The 24,648-nt window shown below is 30.8% G+C and overlaps 1 protein-coding gene across 16 annotated transcripts in view; it reads left to right on the plus strand.

The window, feature by feature from the left end:
- The window catches only part of LOC139976728 (uncharacterized), a 34,705-nt gene extending 11,706 nt beyond the window's left edge, over positions 1 to 22,999 (plus strand). For 2 of the 16 annotated variants that reach the window (XM_071985412.1, XM_071985411.1), the window contains exons 9-31: positions 585 to 647; positions 1,000 to 1,062; positions 1,414 to 1,476; positions 1,842 to 1,904; positions 2,543 to 2,605; positions 3,256 to 3,318; positions 3,661 to 3,723; positions 4,224 to 4,286; positions 4,916 to 4,978; positions 5,629 to 5,691; positions 6,034 to 6,096; positions 6,597 to 6,659; positions 7,288 to 7,350; positions 7,999 to 8,061; positions 8,403 to 8,465; positions 8,966 to 9,028; positions 9,658 to 9,720; positions 12,426 to 12,488; positions 13,404 to 13,466; positions 14,383 to 14,445; positions 15,364 to 15,426; positions 18,564 to 18,607; positions 19,163 to 22,999. In XM_071985412.1, the coding sequence (XP_071841513.1) occupies positions 585 to 647; positions 1,000 to 1,062; positions 1,414 to 1,476; positions 1,842 to 1,904; positions 2,543 to 2,605; positions 3,256 to 3,318; positions 3,661 to 3,723; positions 4,224 to 4,286; positions 4,916 to 4,978; positions 5,629 to 5,691; positions 6,034 to 6,096; positions 6,597 to 6,659; positions 7,288 to 7,350; positions 7,999 to 8,061; positions 8,403 to 8,465; positions 8,966 to 9,028; positions 9,658 to 9,720; positions 12,426 to 12,488; positions 13,404 to 13,466; positions 14,383 to 14,445; positions 15,364 to 15,426; positions 18,564 to 18,578 (1,338 nt within the window). In that variant the 3' untranslated portion in view covers positions 18,579 to 18,607; positions 19,163 to 22,999. The remainder of the gene's footprint in view (positions 1 to 584; positions 648 to 999; positions 1,063 to 1,413; positions 1,477 to 1,841; positions 1,905 to 2,542; positions 2,606 to 3,255; positions 3,319 to 3,660; positions 3,724 to 4,223; positions 4,287 to 4,915; positions 4,979 to 5,628; positions 5,692 to 6,033; positions 6,097 to 6,596; positions 6,660 to 7,287; positions 7,351 to 7,998; positions 8,062 to 8,402; positions 8,466 to 8,965; positions 9,029 to 9,657; positions 9,721 to 12,425; positions 12,489 to 13,403; positions 13,467 to 14,382; positions 14,446 to 15,363; positions 15,427 to 18,563; positions 18,608 to 19,162) is intronic. The other 14 variants (XM_071985416.1, XM_071985415.1, XM_071985413.1 and 11 more) reach the window with 14 other exon arrangements.
- The last annotated feature ends 1,649 nt before the right edge of the window (positions 23,000 to 24,648 follow it).

Raw genomic sequence — 24,648 nt, forward strand, 5'->3', positions numbered from 1 at the left:
AAGAAAAGTTAGTCATGTCCTTCCTGAATGTTGAGCCAATGAGGTTGAATGATGCGAAGGCGTTGCATCCATAGCAATTATTTTTATTACTATGACAATGATGACAAAAGAAACGATTCTTTCGGGAAAAACAAATCAAATATGAAGTAAAGGATAACTGATAAACTATACTTTAATGTTAGTTAAATATCTTGTTAATACGCATAACCAACTTCATGTTTAGACCAATCAAAAGTCAAGAATAAATTGAACACATGTGTCCGACTGACACCACGACTTTTTTTTTTATAAGTAAACGTTTCTAATTTGAAAAGAAAAAAATTAAACTTACCGTTAAAAATACCTTTGCGATCCCACGATGTTTACAATAATAAATTTATAAAAGGAGCATTACCCTGTAAACACCTTGAATTCATCAGTCAATCAATCATTTGTTTAAGTTTAAAAAAACATCTAATTTGAAGAAAAAAACATACAAATGCATTAACTATTCAGCAATGTATCCTTTCAATTGAATGTGTTATATTATTATTTATTAACAATAACTTTCCTTTCTACAATTATTCTCAAATTAAAATAACTAGGGAACAACGGAAAAGCTACAAACAACTGAAGGGAAATTAATTGACGAACAGAAAGCTCATCAGGTTTGTTTCGATTATTCTTTATATTCACTATATGAGCTCAAATTGGTATGACAAAATCATGACAATTACTGTTCTATATTAATAAGAAATATGTACATTCACGATATTCCTTATTAACGGTATAAAAATGGAACGTAAAAAAAACGAACTATTTAGTTCTCGATTAATTATGTTGAGCACCACGACTTCATCAGCCAATCAATCATTTGTTTGAGTAAAAAAAAAATCGAGTTTAAAAAGAAAAGCATACAAATGTATATACTACTCAGCAATGTTTCCTTATTATATAATGTATTTTATAATAAACAAAAACTTTCTTTTTTTACCATTATTCTCTAATTAAAATAACTAGGGAACAACGGAAAAGCTACAAACAACTGAACGGAAATTAATTGACGAACAGAAAGCTCATCAGGTTTGTTTCGATTATTCTTTATATTCACTATATGAGCTCAAATTGGTATGACAAAATCATGACAATTACTGTTCTATATTAATAAGAAATATGTACATTCACGATATTCCTTATTAACGGTATAAAAATGGAACGTATAAAAACGAACTATTTAGTTCTCGATTAATTATGTTGAGCACCACGACTTCATCAGCCAATCAATCATTTGTTTGAGTAAAAAAAAAATCGAGTTTAAAAAGAAAAGCATACAAATGTATATACTACTCAGCAATGTTTCCTTATTATATAATGTATTTTATAATGAACAATAACTTTCTTTTTTTACCATTATTCTCTAATTAAAATAACTAGGGAACAACGGAAAAGCTACAAACAACTGAAGGGAAATTAATTGATGAACAGAAAGCTCATCAGGTTTGTTTCGATTATTCTTTATATTCACTATATGAGCTCAAATTGGTATGACAAAATCATGAAAATTACTGTTCTATATTAATAAGAAATATGTACATTCACGATATTCCTTATTAACGGTATAAAAATGGAACGCAAATAAAAAACAAACAAAAAACGAACTATTTAGTTCTCGATTAATTATGTTGAGCACCACGACTTCATCAGCCAATCAATCATTTGTTTCAGTAAAAAAAGATCGAGTTTAAAATGAAAAGCATACAAATGTATATACTACTCAGCAATGTTTCCTTATGATATAATGTATTTTATAATAAACAATAACTCTCTTTTTTTTACCATTATTCTCTAATTAAAATAACTAGGGAACAACGAAAAAGCTACAAACAACTGAAGGGAAATTAATTGACGAACAGAAAGCTCATCAGGTTTGTTTCGATTATTCTTGATATTTACTATATGAGCTCGATACTTTATGACCAAATCATGAAAATTGCTGTTCTATATTAATAAGAAATATGTACATTCACGATATTCCTTACTAACTGTATAAAAATGTAACGTAGAACAAAACGAACTATTTAGTTATCGATTAATTTTGTTTGATTGGCATCGATGCTCACACATATTCATTGTCTTGAAATGAACACGAACATGAATTGACATAAATCATACAAAATAGAAGATAACATCACAAACATAAAACCTTCGTTATAGTGATAATTTAGAGAAGCAAACATCTCTGTTCAGCAAACTTGAAATTAAGAGGATACAACATGATTGTTGTAATAATGGCTATGGAGTTAATAAGGAAATATTTAAACTTACCGTTAAAAATACCTTTCAAAAACCCAGGATGTTTTTATTAATAAAAATATATTGAGAACATTACCCTGTTAACACCATGAATTCATCAGCCAATCAATCATTTGTTTAAGTAAATAAAAAGAAGTAAAAAAAAACATAATATGTATTGACCACTCAGCTATTTTTCCTCACTATATTATGTTTTTTATTATAAACATAACTTTCTTTTTAACCATTATTCTCAAAATAAAATAACTAGGGAACAAAGAAAAGGCTACACAATACTGAAGGGAAATTAAGCGACGAACAGAAAGCTCATCAGGTTTGTTTCGATTATTCTTTATATTCACTATATGAGCTCGAATTGGTATGACAAAATCATGAAAATTACTGTTTTATATTAATAAGAAATATGTACATTCACGATATTCCATATTAACGGTATAAAAATTGAACGTAAAACAAAACGAACTATTTAGTTCTTGATTAACTATGTTGACTGACATCAATAAACACCTATATAAGTTGTCTTGAAATAAGTTCGATAATTAATTTGACATAAATGATACAAAATAGAGGATAACATCACGAACATAAAACCTTCGTTTCATTGATCATTAGTGAAGCAACATTTCTGTTCAGCAAACTTGAAATTAAGAGAAAACAACTTGATTGTTGTATCAATGGCTGACGAGTTAATATAGATATATTTTAACGTACCCTTAGAAATACCTTTTTTCTTATCCCAGGATGTTTTTATTAATACACATATATTAGGAACAGTAGTCCTGTAAACACAACGACTTCATCAGCCAATCAATCATTTGTTTCAGTAAAAAAAAAAAAATCGAATTTAAAAAGAAAAGCATACAAATGTATTTACTACTCAGTAATGTTTCCTTGTTATATAATGTATTTTATTATAACAATAACTTTCTTTTTCTACCATTATTCTCTAATTAAAATAACTAGGGAACAACGTTAATGCTACAAACAACTGAAGGGAAATTAATTGACGAACAGAAAGCCCATCAGGTTTGTTTCGATTATTCTTGATATTTACTATATGAGCTCGATACTTTATGACCAAATCATGAAAGTTGCTGTTTTATATTAATAAGAAATATGTACATTCACGATATTCCTTTACTAACTGTATAACCCAGGTTGTTTTTATTAATAAAAATATATTGAGAACTTTACCCTGTTAACACCATGAATTCATCAGCCAATCAATCAATTGTTTAAGTAAATAAAAAAAAGTAAAAAAAAAACAAAATGTATTGACTACTCAGCTATTTTCCTTACTATATTATGTATCTTATTATAAACAATACCTTTCTTTTTCTACCATTATTCTCAAATTAAAATAACTAGGGAACAAAGAAAAAGCTACAAACAACTGAAGGGAAATTAAGTAACGAACAGAAAGCTCATGAGGTTTGTTTCGATTATTCTTTATATTCACTATATGAGCTCGATACTTTATGACCAAATCATGTTCTATTCTAAGATGAAATATGTACATTCACGATATACCTTACTAACTGTATGAAAATGGAACGTAGAACGAAACGAATTATTTAGTTCTCGATTAATTTTGTTTGATTAGCATCGATGCTCACACATATGCATTGTCTTGAAATGAACACGAACATGAATTGACATGAATCATACACAATAACCGTTAGAAATATCTTTTTTTTTCTTATCCCATGACGTTGTTTATTAATAACAGTATATGAGGAACAGTAACCCTGTAAGCACAACGACTTCATCAGCCAATCAATCATTTGTTTGAGTAAAAAGAGAAAATCGAATTTAAAAAGAAAATCATACAAATGTATTTACTACTCAGTAATGTTTCCTTGTTATATAATGTATTTTATTATAACAATAACTTTTTTCCTCTACAATTATTCTCAAATTAATATAACTAGGGAACAACGAAAAAGCTACAAACAACTGAAGGGAAATTAAGTGACGAACAGAAAGCTCATCAGGTTTGTTTCGATTATTCTTGATATTCACTATATGAGCTCGATACTTTATGACCAAATCATGAAAATTGCTGTTCTATTCTAAGATGAAATATGTACATTCACGATATTCCTTACTAACTGTATGAAAATGGAACGTAGAACGAAACGAATTATTTAGTTCTCGATTAATTTTGTTCGATTGGCATCGATGCTCACACATATGTATTGTCTTGAAATAAACACGAACATGAATTGACATGAATCATACACAATAGAACAAAACATCACAAACATAAAACCTTCGTTATAGTGATAATTTAGAGAAGCAAACATCTCTGTTTACAAACTTGAAATTGAGAGGATTCAACATGATTGTTGTAATACTGTCTGAGGAGTTAATATTGAAATATTTAAACTTACCGTTAAAAATATCTTTCAATAACCCAGGATGTTTTTATTAATAAAAATATATTGAGAACATTACCCTGTTAACACCATAAATTCATCAGCCAATCAATCATTTGTTTAGGTAAAAAAAAAAACATACAAATGTATTGACTACTCAGCTGTGTTTCCTTACTATATTATGTATTTTAATATAAACAATAACTTTCTTTTTCTACCATTTTTTCTCAAATTAAAACAACTAGGGAAAAACGGAAAAGCTACAAAAAACTGAAGGGAAATTAAGTGCCGAACAGAAAGCTCATCAGGTTTGTTTCGATTATTCTTTATATTCACTATATGAGCTCGAATTGGTATGACAAAATCATGAAAATTACTGTTTTATATTAATAAGAAATATGTACATTCACGATATTCCATATGAACGGTATAAAAATTGAACGTAAAACAAAACGAACTATTTAGTTCTTGATTAACTATGTTGACTGACATCAATAAACACCTATATAAGTTGTCTTGAAATAAGTTCGATAATTAATTTGACATAAATGATACAAAATAGAGGATAACATCACGAACATAAAACCTTCGTTTCATTGATCATTAGTGAAGCAACATTTCTGTTCAGCAAACTTGAAATTAAGAGAAAACAACTTGATTGTTGTATCAATGGCTGACGAGTTAATATAGATATATTTTAACGTACCCTTAGAAATACCTTTTTTCTTATCCCAGGATGTTTTTATTAATACACATATATTAGGAACAGTAGTCCTGTAAACACAACGACTTCATCAGCCAATCAATCATTTGTTTCAGTAAAAAAAAAAAAATCGAATTTAAAAAGAAAAGCATACAAATGTATTTACTACTCAGTAATGTTTCCTTGTTATATAATGTATTTTATTATAACAATAACTTTCTTTTTCTACCATTATTCTCTAATTAAAATAACTAGGGAACAACGTTAATGCTACAAACAACTGAAGGGAAATTAATTGACGAACAGAAAGCTCATCAGGTTTGTTTCGATTATTCTTGATATTTACTATATGAGCTCGATACTTTATGACCAAATCATGAAAGTTGCTGTTTTATATTAATAAGAAATATGTACATTCACGATATTCCTTTACTAACTGTATAACCCAGGTTGTTTTTATTAATAAAAATATATTGAGAACTTTACCCTGTTAACACCATGAATTCATCAGCCAATCAATCATTTGTTTAAGTAAATAAAAAAAAGTAAAAAAAAAACAAAATGTATTGACTACTCAGCTATTTTCCTTACTATATTATGTATCTTATTATAAACAATACCTTTCTTTTTCTACCATTATTCTCAAATTAAAATAACTAGGGAACAAAGAAAAAGCTACAAACAACTGAAGGGAAATTAAGTAACGAACAGAAAGCTCATGAGGTTTGTTTCGATTATTCTTTATATTCACTATATGAGCTCGATACTTTATGACCAAATCATGTTCTATTCTAAGATGAAATATGTACATTCACGATATACCTTACTAACTGTATGAAAATGGAACGTAGAACGAAACGAATTATTTAGTTCTCGATTAATTTTGTTTGATTAGCATCGATGCTCACACATATGCATTGTCTTGAAATGAACACGAACATGAATTGACATGAATCATACACAATAACCGTTAGAAATATCTTTTTTTTTCTTATCCCATGACGTTGTTTATTAATAACAGTATATGAGGAACAGTAACCCTGTAAGCACAACGACTTCATCAGCCAATCAATCATTTGTTTCAGTAAAAAGAGAAAATCGAATTTAAAAAGAAAAGCATACAAATGTATTTACTACTCAGTAATGTTTCCTTGTTATATAATGTATTTTATTATAACAATAACTTTTTTCCTCTACAATTATTCTCAAATTAATATAACTAGGGAACAACGAAAAAGCTACAAACAACTGAAGGGAAATTAAGTGACGAACAGAAAGCTCATCAGGTTTGTTTCGATTATTCTTGATATTCACTATATGAGCTCGATACTTTATGACCAAATCATGAAAATTGCTGTTCTATTCTAAGATGAAATATGTACATTCACGATATTCCTTACTAACTGTATGAAAATGGAACGTAGAACGAAACGAATTATTTAGTTCTCGATTAATTTTGTTCGATTGGCATCGATGCTCACACATATGTATTGTCTTGAAATAAACACGAACATGAATTGACATGAATCATACACAATAGAACAAAACATCACAAACATAAAACCTTCGTTATAGTGATAATTTAGAGAAGCAAACATCTCTGTTTACAAACTTGAAATTGAGAGGATTCAACATGATTGTTGTAATACTGTCTGAGGAGTTAATATTGAAATATTTAAACTTACCGTTAAAAATATCTTTCAATAACCCAGGATGTTTTTATTAATAAAAATATATTGAGAACATTACCCTGTTAACACCATAAATTCATCAGCCAATCAATCATTTGTTTAGGTAAAAAAAAAACATACAAATGTATTGACTACTCAGCTGTGTTTCCTTACTATATTATGTATTTTAATATAAACAATAACTTTCTTTTTCTACCATTTTTTCTCAAATTAAAACAACTAGGGAAAAACGGAAAAGCTACAAAAAACTGAAGGGAAATTAAGTGCCGAACAGAAAGCTCATCAGGTTTGTTTCGATTATTCTTTATATTCACTATATGAGCTCGAATTGGTATGACAAAATCATGAAAATTACTGTTTTATATTAATAAGAAATATGTACATTCACGATATTCCATATTAACGGTATAAAAATTGAACGTAAAACAAAACGAACTATTTAGTTCTTGATTAACTATGTTGACTGACATCAATAAACACCTATATAAGTTGTCTTGAAATAAGTTCGATAATTAATTTGACATAAATGATACAAAATAGAGGATAACATCACGAACATAAAACCTTCGTTTCATTGATCATTAGTGAAGCAACATTTCTGTTCAGCAAACTTGAAATTAAGAGAAAACAACTTGATTGTTGTATCAATGGCTGACGAGTTAATATAGATATATTTTAACGTACCCTTAGAAATACCTTTTTTCTTATCCCAGGATGTTTTTATTAATACACATATATTAGGAACAGTAGTCCTGTAAACACAACGACTTCATCAGCCAATCAATCATTTGTTTCAGTAAAAAAAAAAATCGAATTTAAAAAGAAAAGCATACAAATGTATTTACTACTCAGTAATGTTTCCTTGTTATATAATGTATTTTATTATAACAATAACTTTCTTTTTCTACCATTATTCTCTAATTAAAATAACTAGGGAACAACGTTAATGCTACAAACAACTGAAGGGAAATTAATTGACGAACAGAAAGCTCATCAGGTTTGTTTCGATTATTCTTGATATTTACTATATGAGCTCGATACTTTATGACCAAATCATGAAAGTTGCTGTTTTATATTAATAAGAAATATGTACATTCACGATATTCCTTTACTAACTGTATAACCCAGGTTGTTTTTATTAATAAAAATATATTGAGAACTTTACCCTGTTAACACCATGAATTCATCAGCCAATCAATCATTTGTTTAAGTAAATAAAAAAAAGTAAAAAAAAACAAAATGTATTGACTACTCAGCTATTTTCCTTACTATATTATGTATCTTATTATAAACAATACCTTTCTTTTTCTACCATTATTTTCAAATTAAAATAACTAGGGAACAAAGAAAAAGCTACAAACAACTGAAGGGAAATTAAGTAACGAACAGAAAGCTCATGAGGTTTGTTTCGATTATTCTTTATATTCACTATATGAGCTCGATACTTTATGACCAAATCATGTTCTATTCTAAGATGAAATATGTACATTCACGATATACCTTACTAACTGTATGAAAATGGAACGTAGAACGAAACGAATTATTTAGTTCTCGATTAATTTTGTTTGATTAGCATCGATGCTCACACATATGCATTGTCTTGAAATGAACACGAACATGAATTGACATGAATCATACACAATAACCGTTAGAAATATCTTTTTTTTTCTTATCCCATGACGTTGTTTATTAATAACAGTATATGAGGAACAGTAACCCTGTAAGCACAACGACTTCATCAGCCAATCAATCATTTGTTTGAGTAAAAAGAGAAAATCGAATTTAAAAAGAAAATCATACAAATGTATTTACTACTCAGTAATGTTTCCTTGTTATATAATGTATTTTATTATAACAATAACTTTTTTCCTCTACAATTATTCTCAAATTAATATAACTAGGGAACAACGAAAAAGCTACAAACAACTGAAGGGAAATTAAGTGACGAACAGAAAGCTCATCAGGTTTGTTTCGATTATTCTTGATATTCACTATATGAGCTCGATACTTTATGACCAAATCATGAAAATTGCTGTTCTATTCTAAGATGAAATATGTACATTCACGATATTCCTTACTAACTGTATGAAAATGGAACGTAGAACGAAACGAATTATTTAGTTCTCGATTAATTTTGTTCGATTGGCATCGATGCTCACACATATGTATTGTCTTGAAATAAACACGAACATGAATTGACATGAATCATACACAATAGAACAAAACATCACAAACATAAAACCTTCGTTATAGTGATAATTTAGAGAAGCAAACATCTCTGTTTACAAACTTGAAATTGAGAGGATTCAACATGATTGTTGTAATACTGTCTGAGGAGTTAATATTGAAATATTTAAACTTACCGTTAAAAATATCTTTCAATAACCCAGGATGTTTTTATTAATAAAAATATATTGAGAACATTACCCTGTTAACACCATAAATTCATCAGCCAATCAATCATTTGTTTAGGTAAAAAAAAAAACATACAAATGTATTGACTACTCAGCTGTGTTTCCTTACTATATTATGTATTTTAATATAAACAATAACTTTCTTTTTCTACCATTTTTTCTCAAATTAAAACAACTAGGGAAAAACGGAAAAGCTACAAAAAACTGAAGGGAAATTAAGTGCCGAACTGAAAGCTCATCAGGTTTGTTTCGATTATTCTTTATATTCACTGCATGAGCTCGATTTCGTATGACCAAATCACGAAAATTGCTGTTCTATTCTAAGAAGAAATATGTACATCCACGATATTCCTTACTAACTGTACGAAAATGGAACGTAGAACAAAACGAACTATTTAGTTCTCGATTAATTTTGTTTGATTTTTTATTTGAATTCACGATATTCCTTATTAACGGTATAAAAGTTGTAAGGGTGACAGTAGACGTTGCCAAAACCGAAAAAGATATCTTGTTCGGAGAAAAAGAATTGCTTATTTAAGAAACGCATTTCGGCATTTAAGATAAACTTTGCCGTCACGTAGCAGTCCCAGGTAAGGCGCTCGATTGACTCCTCGTCATTGGAGATTCTGCCCCATCAAAAACAAAAGTCTAGTATCTAAAATCCTGTGCAGAAATCTGAACTGAAATAATTGAAGCATGACCTCAGAAAGATTGCTCCAAGGAATACTAAAAATGCGACGCCAGTCTGGCTTGGTAATTTCAACAAAATTATTTTGCCACTTTTGAATGGCGGTAGGCGGCCTAGAGATTTTTTGAGTGGGTAACATTATTGAGAGGCTGAATAAGAATGAATACACATTTCAAACAATGTAGAAGATGGATTAGAAAAGTTAACATTACAACAACCAGACCTCCTCTATGCAATTGGAATGGCATAAATTAAGCCCCAATAAGTTGTAAACGGGGAGCACGCAGCTGGTATTTATTTTCAAAAGCCTTAAAAGACAGAGGAGCTCCGTTCTCGTCGAAGCGATCACCCACAAATAAAATGCCTTTTTTTTATACAAAATATTGTTAAAAACAACATTACCATTAATGCGTAAGTGAGAGTTATTCCACAAATATTCATCTCCGAAAGAGTCTGTGGGTGTCATGTAAGTGATGTGACACCATGTCTCACAAATTTGCTTAATAAAACCGTTAGAATTGTTTTTGACATCAGATTTCTTAAAGTTGCATTTAAAAAATAGTGTTTTACCAAAAGATAACAAGTAGAGATCGAAGAAATTTTTCCACGATCCATCCATATCATTTGTATATCGGCGAATCCAGGTACACTTCAAACTTTTAACAAAACTCTCAATGTGAGGTACTTTTAAACCCCCCTCACCTAAACAATTTATAATCGATGAACGTTTAACCTTGTCTGGATTGCCATGCCAAACAAAATCAAAGATGATGTGTTCAACTTCTTTAATGAAGCTTTTTGGTGGATTTGGAATTATTAAAAACAGATACACTAGCTGAGAAAGCGCGAGTCTTTTAACAATTGTATTCCCTCCCACTGGGGTTAGATCTCTAGTAGACCAAATACGTAAACAAGTTTTTAGTCTGGATAGTTTAGGAATGAATATATCGTCGCCATTATTAGTAAAGACAATGCCTAAGAAATTTACTGGACCTTGAGTAAGTTTAATACCGAAATCACAAATAAACACTGGACTATGGTGAATAAAAGGGCCCAACGGAAACAAATAAGACTTGCTCAAAATCACGGCAAGACCAGACGAGAGCTTTAAGTGATTAATAACACGAATAATTTCCGTGAGAGAATATCTGTTATGATCAATGAAAAAGACAGTGTCGTCCGCGTATTGAAGCAACCTTGTTTCCTTACCGGCAATATTAATACCCCTTAGAATGTTATTACAATTATTTTTAATGCTAAAATTTATGCACACAGAATAAAAATGTAAGGGCTTAAGGGGCAGCCTTCCTTAACACCTCTATTAATTGAAAAGAAGCCTGTAGTGTAACCATTGCTACACACACAAACCTTGCTGTTGTTATAAAGAACATGAATCCACTGTTTAAGTTATTGCCGAAATTAAAGAAAGGGAGAGTAGAGTGGATAAAGTTCCACTCCAATCTGTCAAAGGCTTTCTCAAGGTCAATCATAAAAAGAAAACCTACTACATTTGTTCTGAAGTATAATTAATCAGATCTTAAACAAATCTAATATTTTCGCCAACGAGTTTTCCTTTAATGAAACCGCTTTGCTGAGGACCGATTACATTAGGAATAACGAGTTCTAATTGGGACGTAAGTGCCTTAGCAACAATGTTGTAATCGGTATTCAGTAAAGTGATAGGACGGTTATTCGTAAGGCATGTAGCGACCTTTCCAGCTTTCAAAATAAGAGTTACACTTAAGAGTTAACAAAACGTACTTCTTAGTTCTCGATTAATTCTGTTTGACTGATATCAATAAACACATATATAATTTGTCTTGAAATAAGTACAAAAATCAATTGACATAAATCATACAAAATAGAAGATAACATCACGAACATAAAACCATGGTTTCATTGATTATTTAGTGAAGCAAACATCTCTGTTAAGACAAATTGAAATAAAGAGGAAACAACATGATTATTGTAATAATGGCTGAGGAGTTAATATGGATATATTTAAACTTACCGTTAGAAATACCTTTTTTTATCGCCTGATGTTTTGATTTATAAATATATATTAGGAACATTATCCTGTTAACACCGTGAATCCATCAGCCAATCAATCATTTGTTTGAGTAAAAAAAAAAAATCGAATTTAAAAAGAAAAGCATACAAATGTATTAACTACTCAGCAATGTTTCCTTTTTATATAATGTATTTTATTATAAACAATAACTTTCTTTTCTACCATCATTCTCAAATTAAAATAACTAGGGAACAAAGGAAAAGCTACAAACCACTGAAGGGAAATTAAGTGCCGAACTGAAAGCTCATCAGGTTTGCTTCAATTATTCTTTATATATTTCATTTTTTCTCCTCCATATGTATTCACGATCACTCAACATGGTACACTTTAAAATTATAAATTGTCTGTTACATATTTAAGCATCAGCAGTTAATATCAGCTTATGTAAGTAGACAGCAAAAGAAACCAACTGCACTACACACTGCTAAATAAGAAACATCTACGTAAACAGGTTTGGACAAAATGAAAAGGCATTTCTAAGCTCCGAAAAATTCACTATATTTTTCCGGGGCTGCTTTGGCTTAAAATATTTGAACTTTCAACGCTCAAAGCACATTTAAATTTATTAAAGAAATCATCGATATTTGGATCGGTATTACTTGTCTTGCAAACGAAAATATAACTAATTAACGGCATAAATATGGAACGTATATAGAACAAAACGAACTATGCAGTTCTAGATTAATTCTGTTTGACTGACATCAATAAACACATATATAATTTGTCTTGAAATAAGTAGAAAAATCAATTGACATAAATCATACAAAATAGAAGATAACATCACGAACATAAAACCATGGTTTCATTGATTATTTAGTGAAGCAAACATCTCTGTTAAGACAAATTGAAATAAAGAGGAAACAACATGATTATTGTAATAATGGCTGAGGAGTTAATATGGATATATTTAAACTTACCGTTAGAAATACCTTTTTTTTATCGCCTGATGTTTTGATTTATAAATATATATTAGGAACATTATCCTGTTAACACCATGAATCCATCAGCCAATCAATCATTTGTTTGAGTAAAAAAAACAACAGGAATTTAAAAAGAAAAGCATACAAATGTATTAACTACTCAGCAATGTTTCCCTTTTATATAATGTATTTTATTATAAACAATAACTTTCTTTTCTACCATCATTCTCAAATTAAAATAACTAGGGAACAAAGGAAAAGCTACAAACCACTGAAGGGAAATTAAGTGCCGAACTGAAAGCTCATCAGGTTTGCTTCGATTATTCTTTATATATTTCATTTTTTTCTCCTCCATATGTATTCACGATCACTCAACATGGTACACTTTAAAATTATAAATTGTCTGTTACATATTTAAGCATCAGCAGTTAATATCAGCTTATGTAAGTAGACAGCAAAAGAAACCAATTGCACTACACACTGCTAAATAAGAAACATCTACGTAAACAGGTTTGGACAAAATGAAAAGGCATTTCTAAGCTCCGAAAAATTCACTATATTTTTCCGGGGCTGCTTTGGCTTAAAATATTTGAACTTTCAACGCTCAAAGCACATTTAAATTTATTAAAGAAATCATCGATATTTGGATCGGTATTACTTGTCTTGCAAACGAAAATATAACTAATTAACGGCATAAATATGGAACGTATATAGAACAAAACGAACTATGCAGTTCTAGATTAATTCTGTTTGACTGACATCAATAAACACATATATAATTTGTCTTGAAATAAGTAGAAAAATCAATTGACATAAATCATACAAAATAGAAGATAACATCACGAACATAAAACCATGGTTTCATTGATTATTTAGTGAAGCAAACATCTCTGTTAAGACAAATTGAAATAAAGAGGAAACAACATGATTATTGTAATAATGGCTGAGGAGTTAATATGGATATATTTAAACTTACCGTTAGAAATACCTTTTTTTTATCGCCTGATGTTTTGATTTATAAATATATATAAGGAACATTATCCTGTTAACACCATGAATCCATCAGCCAATCAATCATTTGTTTGAGTAAAAAAAACAACAGGAATTTAAAAAGAAAAGCATACAAATGTATTAACTACTCAGCAATGTTTCCCTTTTATATAATGTATTTTATTATAAACAATAACTTTCTTTTCTACCATCATTCTCAAATTAAAATAACTAGGGAACAAAGGAAAAGCTACAAACCACTGAAGGGAAATTAAGTGCCGAACTGAAAGCTCATCAGGTTTGCTTCGATTATTCTTTATATATTTCATTTTTTTCTCCTCCATATGTATTCACGATCACTCAACATGGTACACTTTAAAATTATAAATTGTCTGTTACATATTTAAGCATCAGCAGTTAATATCAGCTTATGTAAGTAGACAGCAAAAGAAACCAATTGCACTACACACTGCTAAATAAGAAACATCTACGTAAACAGGTTTGGACAAAATGAAAAGGCATTTCTAAGCTCCGAAAAATTCACTATATTATTCCGGGGCTGCTTTGGCTTAAAATATTTGAACTTTCAACGCTCAAAGCACATTTAAATTTATTAAAGAAATCATCGATATTTGGATCGGTATTACTTGTCTTGCAAACGAAAATATAACTAATTAACGGCATAAATATGGAACGTATATAGAACAAAACGAACTATGCAGTTCTAGATTAATTCTGTTTGACTGACATCAATAAACACATATATAATTTGTCTTGAAATAAGTAGAAAAATCAATTGATATAAGTCATACAAAATAGAAGATAACATCACGAACATAAAACCATGGTTTCATTGATTATTTAGTGAAGCAAACATCTCTGTTAAGACAAATAGAAATAAAGAGGAAACAACATGATTATTGTAATAATGGCTGAGGAGTTAATATGGATATATTTAAACTTACCGTTAGAAATACCTTTTTTTTATCGCCTGATGTTTTGATTTATAAATATATATAAGGAACATTATCCTGTTAACACCATGAATCCATCAGCCAATCAATCATTTGTTTGAGTAAAAAAAAAAAAACAGGAATTTAAAAAGAAAAGCATACAAATGTATTAACTACTCAGCAATGTTTCCCTTTTATATAATGTATTTTATTATAAACAATAACTTTCTTTTCTACCATCATTCTCAAATTAAAATAACTAGGGAACAAAGGAAAAGCTACAAACCACTGAAGGGAAATTAAGTGCCGAACTAAAAGCTCATCAGGTTTGTTTCGATTATTCTTTATATATTTCATTTTTTTCTCCTCCATATGTATTCACGATCACTCAACATGGTACACTTTAAAATTATAAATTGTCTGTTACATATTTAAGCATCAGCAGTTAATATCAGCTTATGTAAGTAGACAGCAAAAGAAACCAATTGCACTACACACTGCTAAATAAGAAACATCTACGTAAACAGGTTTGGACAAAATGAAAAGGCATTTCTAAGCTCCGAAAAATTCACTATATTTTCCGGGGCTGCTTTGGCTTAAAATATTTGAACTTTCAACGCTCAAAGCACATTTAAATTTATTAAAGAAATCATCGATATTTGGATCGGTATTACTTGTCTTGCAAACGAAAATATAACTAATTAACGGCATAAATATGGAACGTATATAGAACAAAACGAACTATGCAGTTCTAGATTAATTCTGTTTGACTGACATCAATAAACACATATATAATTTGTCTTGAAATAAGTAGAAAAATAATTGACATCAATCATGCAAACTAGAAGATAACATCACAAACATCATCTACATGATAATAATGGATTGTAGAACAAAACGAATTATTTAGTTTCCGATTACTAATCAAAATTTATAGAAAAGGAATTACTCTGTAAACAACTTGAACTTATTAGTCAATCAATCAATGTGTTGGCATACACAATAATGCAACATATAGTGAAAGTCATAAAACAATAGATATTCAAATGTAATTGTCCGTTAATCAGTTGACTTGACATATTCCTGGAACAGCTTATGATGAGAGTTATTACAATCAAAATAAAAAAAAACTGTTAGCAAACTGCTTATCCAATAGAGAGCCTGTGTAGGAGAATGTGTAAAAGTTTGTTGGCCTGACGTTTCGATCCTAGCAGGATCTTCTTCAAAGGATAAATGACAAGTAACAGTAACAGAAGGGACAAAAACACGCGTAGAATACAGACAGGTTAATGAACATGGTGAACACAAAAAGAGATAGATGTAAGGGGATTGGTAGACAAGGGATGGCGAGAAGAAAGAAAGAAACCAACAGGGGAAGAGGAGAGGTAGGAGATAAACAGTGGGGGGACAAAGAGAGAATTAAGGGAAGGGGCTAGGGAATACACTGGTGAAGGACAACGACAGAAAAGTGTGGAGAAGAAAGGATGGAAGAGAGCTATGAGAAGAGGAGTGATGGGGGAGGGGGACAAGGGGAGAAGGGGGGACAGAAGAAAAGTTTGACATGTCCTTCCTGAATGTTGAGCCCATGAGGTTGAATGGTGTGAAGGCGTTGCATCCACAGTCTCTCTCTGCTTATTCGTACCAGGTTAGGACGGCTACCTAAGGATTCAATCCCCTGTATGGACATGTCGTTAATGGTATGGTTGGGAAGGTTAAAGTGTTCTCCAACTGGGGTCTCAGTCTTCATGGTGTTGACTGTGGATCTGTGACAATCATTAGGAAAGACATAACAGTCATAAAGTCATGCCGAAATTCTTGCTACTGAAAGCTCTGACAAACCACGAATAAAACACGCAGACAATCAAGAAGGAAGTATCATATTTTTGTACAGCCAAATGTGTAAATTAACGTTTTTGATAGTAAGATTAAACTAAAACTTTAAACGACTAGCAAACTAGAGAAACTTGAGTATTAGGAAAGCGTTGACAGATTTCAAATAAAATTTTGTTTTAAATGAGTCAAAACGACGCTCGTTCACAAATATCGTGATATCGTCTTACCTTAAAACAATTTTTAAACAACGTTTGCACGTTCTGTGTTAGAAGGTTTAAGAACTTTTACTCATTAAAAGGTTAAGACATGAAACAAAAAGCTTGAACTACTGAGAATTTCTTTTGAATAAAAAAAAATGGGTTTGCTTGAATATTCTGATGTTACTTTTTGCACTTGCGTATTGTAATCAAGTTGATTTATGTATAACTGCAAAGTTGATTTGAATTTTTTTGTGATAATTTTCACAGTTCAAGCTTAACACAATAGTTTATGAAAGCATAGTTTTTTATCGTAGATTTTGCGTATCATATGAGATCGGTGAACAGAATTGATAATGTAATTGTTATAGTTTGATTAAAAAACAATTGAACTAGAATAGACGACAAATAATTTGATTGAAATATTCGTCAAAATAATAGAAAAATGCTAATATTAATTATAAGAAAATGAACAAATACTATTGTTAATGTGTTCAATTGTTTACATCCGTCGATTGAATACTTTTTATGTTATTGCCACTGAAATGTCCATTTTTAAAATCTTATTGGCCACAAACTATATGCAAGCAGCACGTTAACCACCAAAATATGTTAAAAAAACATAGACGCGCTTTAAACAAACACACAAGATTATTTGTGTGAGGCGAATGGATTAATGCGGACATTTAAGTTACATAAATGGTTTGTAGAATGCAAGTATAAAACATACATGTATAAATAAATTATCCGAGCATCGTTTTTACAGTTAGCAACTTTAATAATGATAAAGTCTCAGCTATTTATTTGCACATGTCTATGTATAAGCTTGGCATAGGGAGTTCAAATTTTTCTATCGAACAGTTAGATATGTTTTATTTCTTAACTGATAGAATGCCCATTTGATGAACTTGCCCAGGAAAACGAAAAAGAACTGCAAAAACTGAGGAGGCGACAAAAGTCTTAGGAAGATGTGATGTGATGTGTGTTTCAATTATGGATTAAAAATGTACAATTGCTTTCATAAAAATAGAAAACTTCATGTAGCACCCATAACTATGATGTCGTTAAAATATGTTATAACGATGAAGAAATGCAGACCTTAAAACAGATGTACATTATAAAAGTGTGAATCGAAAAAGGTTGACAGTAAGTATATGAAGTATTTTTAGCCAATAGAGACAAGTATTTTTTTCAAACATGCTTTCGGAAAGTTTAACAATTAAACGTTTTCCTTAAGTTAGAATTAAAATACAATGTTAAAATAGTAAAAATTATAAGACAGGAAGCACTTGAGAACCAGACCTTAAATCGTCTCAGGTTGGCATTGCCTGCTGTTTGGGATCAACTTCATTTGAGTATTTACTTATCCGTAACTATTTTTATTTCTACTGTTATAAAACGTAATGAATAAATACCCCTTTGAACAATTACAGGGCGGTGCAGAATGACAACAAGAAAGAAATCCACGAAAGTAAAGGTATTGTATTAAACCTAATTCCTAAAATGGTAATTGTTACATTTTAATTTTTCGTAAATAAATTATTAACTACGATATACTGTTCTTGAAGTTTATCAGTCACTTAATATACTGATTGCAAATTTTATAATTATAAACGTCCTTTGGAGTATGATAAGAAAAAAATGCAGCAATGAGTTTTAAAGTGAATAGATTAGGGAATGTTGGAGTTATGGGTGAATGATTGATTGGATGAATGCGTGAATGAGAACATAGAGTGTACAATTGAGGTCTGATTTTAAGTTGTCACTGTTTTTGTAACACGAAGCACCAAAACAAGGATAATGCGAAGTTAATTATTATGTGCTTGATTTAATACAAAACAAACGATTTTAGCTTAACCCAAGAATATGCTACTTATATTTATATTAAAATGTGTAATTAATAACACTGAAAACCGACAGTTAGTTCTCAACTGCTTAAAAACATTAATAAGGATGAATTCCTGTAAACGCCCCAACGTGGCCGCGTATCCTTTTTCAAACCACCTACAACAACTGGTTATCTTTACTTCAGGTAAACTTTCTGGTCGCCCATACATACGCCGTATGTGGTCAACATTATGGAAACATAGATAGTCGAGCTATTTTAACTATATGCAATGTCACATGACGAGAGGTTACTGTTGCCTATCGATCTGAGTTATTCGCTTTGGCAGTTGTAGGATGGACATCCTCGCATTTACGTCATCAATCTCCATGGACCTCTTTTCCAGAAAAGTAAATTGCATAGGATCCATATCCGTTTCCCTAACCCAGTTTTAAATACATGACTTTTTCTTCTCTACGCTTCATTACTGCCCTCTGGCGTGCACCATTTCGTTTCAGTATCCATACAAGCCATGTACAGAAATGTGTCCACCTATATTCTAATCCATCATTACAATGTTTTCAATTGTCACACCCTCACAGAAATCGTTTCCTCAACCGTCCTTCAGTCCTGTAGTTACAGTTGTTGTTGATGGACATTGTGTCTGTGCATTTTTACCTTACTTTTGTTTTCGTCTGTGAAGTTGAACACGGAGAAAGTTCGACAAATTTTTAGTAAACACAATAATGTAGGAATTAATATGAATGATTTAATTGATTATAAGACGTGTTCTATGTAAATAACATAATCTGAAGAAATATAGTTTGGCGTACAACTCTTTTTAGATGTGTATGGTAAAAACTCCGAGAAAACAGGGAACTCCAACAAAGGAACAAATGAATCTTCGAATTTTGCTAAATCATAAGAATATCACAATGAAATGATTGCCATACGGTTTATCTAAAATAGTTATTACCAAATGTAAAACATGTAATGATATGACAGATCTGTATCTTAATTTTAAGGGGGAATAGCGCCATCGTAACTTGCTTACCGAACAACCTATAAAAGAGACCTAGAGGTTACTGCTTATTTTATTTAAAGTTAACTCGCTGACTTTGCGTACTTATTTAGCAATACCAATCTGGTTAGCTTTTACACTAACATTATACTACATACCATAGGCTAATTATTAATCACACACAATCTTGTCAAGTCTTTTACACCTTTTTTATTTCATTGCTTCATCATTTGCATATGCTTCTGCCTGGCAATATCTCTGCGCTATCATTTTTTTTATAATGTTTTAGTATTTCAATGCATTGCTTTATCAATTTGTTGGATTAATATGAAACAAATCTACAAAATCCTATTTGAAGAAAAATGCCTTCCACTTCTCATCGTTTCTCCTTCTAAGTATAGAGAAAGTCTTCATGTCAATATCATTTCTAGACGGATATGTTATATTTTTCAGAGAGTACATCATGCACTAGCGTATGTGTCATTTAACATTTATGGCGTTGACATTATCAACTATAGCAATGTAATCAAGTATTCTTGAAACACTGAACGAATATGTAAGTCATTATTATTTGTTTCATCGTAACTTTCTACCAAAGTTGTCACATTTTACCACCAAACTTAAAACTAGATCAAACTACCTTACCTCAGTAATGCGATCTCGTAATGTAGTATTCAGGCAATTATGATTAATACAGGAAAATTTCAAACATGTGTCATATTATACGATACGAATATGTTTGCAATATGTGTATGGCTAATATAGTTATATTCAATCATTGATTCAGAGTAAGATTGGTCTACATTGACTATTGTCCTTGCTATCAAGTAGTACCAGACTATCTCGTTTTAATTATCAACACTTCGTGGTTTGCAATAATTCCGACATGGCAAACATAATAAACTTTTTATTGCCAATACATATATGGAATGCTCGCTACTGAACATTAATCTGATTATAAGTAACTGATGGAATCATTCCGAAGTTTTAATGGTATAATATTGACCGCAAAATGGTGTACGAAACCCTACCGAATCTCTCACGGATAAGTTATTGCAATAATACTACACAGTTGTACATTAAATTAAGAAACCTCGGCAATGATGTATTTACCAAAAATGCATAAATCATTCAAAAACATTGGATGCACCTTTCATGACTTAGGTAATGGGGCGATATTTTTTCCTAAAACGACTGTATTCAGTGTATCCTAAATCACAAGAGAGTGGTACATTTTGTTACAGAGTGTTGAACGTATCAAAAGAATAATCAAGCTACATAGAATAAGCATTGCTTCTAAAAATGACACATGAACATGTTTCTATTTATATATTTACATATGTATTTTAAAGTATGAATTATCGTCTTGCAATTTTACTTTGCTTTAAATTTGTAAATATATCACAGACTTTTAATGTGAGAATAGGTTTGGGCCTTACAAGTACTGCTGCCACGCCCAGTATATTATTGGTACTGCCCATCATCTTTTCATGTTCGAAAACTTAACGTATAGAATTTATAGCTTTTCATGTTACTAATTTTAACAGTTACATGTTGGTTAAAGCAGAATACTACATGTCAATATTTAGCCAATGTTATTACGTACCGGCGCTTAAACTAGAATAGTGTAATTGGGGACTTTCATGAACTTTCGTGATCTTCACATCTTCAGTTGAACATCTTATTGAATATTTCTACTCTGATATAGAAATAAAACAAACTTGTATCGATTCATTTCATCAGAATAAACGGTTTAATATAGAAATCATTTTTTGTTTCGGCAAGCCATGGTGCCTTGATGCTTTTTAACATATTCTATTGAGTCTAATAAATGGAATCTACCGTTTAAACTATTTTTGTAATTCTTTCAGATGTGTTCAATTATCAAGTCTATAAGGAACATTATAGGAAAATTGAATAAAAAATATAAGTTGCAGTTACATAATAATTATGTTAAAAACAAGTCCCTTCTGTGTAAGATACAATTTTAACAACGGTCATGAAAATAGGCTTCATGACTGAAAAATTTTCGTCATGTATCCACCTCTCTGAACATTTCCAACCACCTACTCCTCCCAACCCTCATACCCCTCCCACTCGTTTCACTCATCCCACAAATGAAATAGTAACCTCGTTATAATTTCAATACTTTCTGCATTTATTTGACGCATTAGCAGTTCATTTTACTCATAATCGACGTCTATGTTATCTGTAAAAGAAGAAAAAAAGGACAAACCCGTCTGCAAAAGTAACAGGAAGTAGACCAAATTTTAAAATTGACTAAAGAAAGGAATATCAAGAGCACTTCATGAAACTTACAATGCAATAAATAAATGATTAACCGTTAGAAAAACTAAACAAAGTAGGAGCGCCCGTATGCACGACTGTTGAGTCAGACATAAACGTTTATAGTTTCGTACGTCATAAAATCCAACAGAAAGGTCACAAAGCTTGAAAAACAACCGCATTTGAACTCAATCATGTGGTCAGTCTAGCTCTAATAACTAATGCCTATTGCGTTTATTCACATGCATGTCTCGTGGTTTGGGATTCAGGAGGAAACATTCTAGCCCAGCTTCACAGCGGTCCACAAACGGTACTTCCACACTGTGCAAACACAAATGGCAGTGTGTGCGCTTGAGCATACACACATTCCCCATTCGTATTACACATTCTAATGATATGGAGGGTAACAAGACAGCTCGGCCCCAAAAATTCACCATAAGCGACGGCCATGCTCCAATTGAAATTTGCATGTGGATTATGTCCACAACGTCACTTCCTGACTGGCGGGGCAATCTTGAATCCATTCACTGATCCATGCACTAATCCTTGGGAACGTACATGTTTTTTTTACGCAGTTCATAACGTGACTAAATAACGTTAGCAACGTGAATGTTAACAATCGGTTGAGATCGGTAATCTTAAATAACTGGACATAATCTCCCTCAGTGCAATAGCGCAGTTTGCTAAACAATTCATATTATAAAGAATATTCTAAGCACTTACAATATCTACGATCAGGCGCCGTGGTATTAGAAACATACCGACTTGATTGATATAAATTAATAAGATAACGTTCCGTAAGTAGACGTTTTTTTATGAGTTTTGTCAAAGAGTACCACGCTGAACGTTACCCTCAGCTCCTTTACTACTAGCCTTAGCATTGGCTTAAGCTTACTCGTGCGAGAATATACTACTTCAAGACCATCGCGTCTGAGTTGCGGTCACCAGCCTTCCGGACACCGGAAAGCTCAACTCTTTGAAAAAAGGCCAGGTACACGATTGCTTACTTCATAGTGAGCAACTTCAGAGGATAACGGGAATTTACCGGCAAAGAATTACAACTTTCCTTAAAGCTGTAAACAGTCAATACAGCATATACAACAACAAATAGCAAATAGCTATCAAAAGTTAAAATACAACGCAAGTATGACAAAAAATGTTACAAGTAAATGAATAATAATAAGAAAAAGTGTGGGGAGAGAAGAATTGTTTTTTTTTAACAAAGACGTGGCCCGAATTTTAGACTAAATCATAAAATTTTATACGAAAGAAGGTAACGCTTTAAATTACGTTTGAATGAGGATAAATTATTAACTGAATGCAATGCAGTTGGTACGGAATTCCAATAAGAAATAGCGGAGTATTTGACAAAATGTTGACTACTAGCAAGAGAATAAAGGGGAACGGAAAGTAAATTTTCATTGCGGGTATTGTAAGCATGAAAACAATTATTTGATAAAAAAAATAGGAGAAGCTACTTGGTACTTTGAATATGTTTAATGTACATAACATATGCTTCGTGATACTGGGTTAGATTTGTATTGTTTTGAAAATGTATTTACTTATAAGATAGATTGAACAGTTTAACCATACCGTATAACGATTATCCTTAAAATTCTTCTTCTTCTTTGTTTGATATATGTATGCGTGACCAGCCAAAACGTTTTAAACTATAATGACTATCACAATTTTATTCAATAATGCAAAATGACAACATTTTACACATTTACTTGATTTATGTATCTGTTTAGTGTACATAAAAAATAATTCCTGATTGCTGGGTTAGATTTGCATTGTTTTGAAAATGTATATTCTTATAAGATATATTTAACAGTTTAAGCATAACGAATAAAATGATTCGTAAGGTTCCTTTTTATTGTATATGTATCCGTGATGAGCTGAAACGTTTTAAAATATCATGAATATTACAATATTATTAAATAATACAAAATGGTCACATGATCAAAGGAGATAATGGTTAAACTTGAACAAACTTGAACACATACCGAAATGAGCTGAAATGTGTGGTTAACATATTTAATATTTCAAGTCAAGGCTTTTCCTCTATGCTTAATAAAATAGCTAGATATTTAAAGTTTTTAAGAAGAGTTCTTTTGGTTTCTATGTTAATGCCAAATGAAAAACTAGCTGAAAGTGCACCCACGAAAAATTACTGCAGTGATTGCATTGTTTGATTGAATGTATATTTGTGCATATATATCCAAAATGTAGGATGGGATGTAACAATTAATATTTTATAGCATCACCTCAAGTTTTAATTAGCTTGAAATTATTTTACAATGGTACATAAACTCTTTGCATGATTTATTTTGACATTTTTAATATAAGTGAAATGTACCATCGCAACGATTTTACACGATTGTCG

Source organism: Apostichopus japonicus, chromosome 12 (assembly GCF_037975245.1).
Source record: "Apostichopus japonicus isolate 1M-3 chromosome 12, ASM3797524v1, whole genome shotgun sequence".
Lineage (NCBI taxonomy): Eukaryota > Metazoa > Echinodermata > Holothuroidea > Aspidochirotida > Stichopodidae > Apostichopus > Apostichopus japonicus.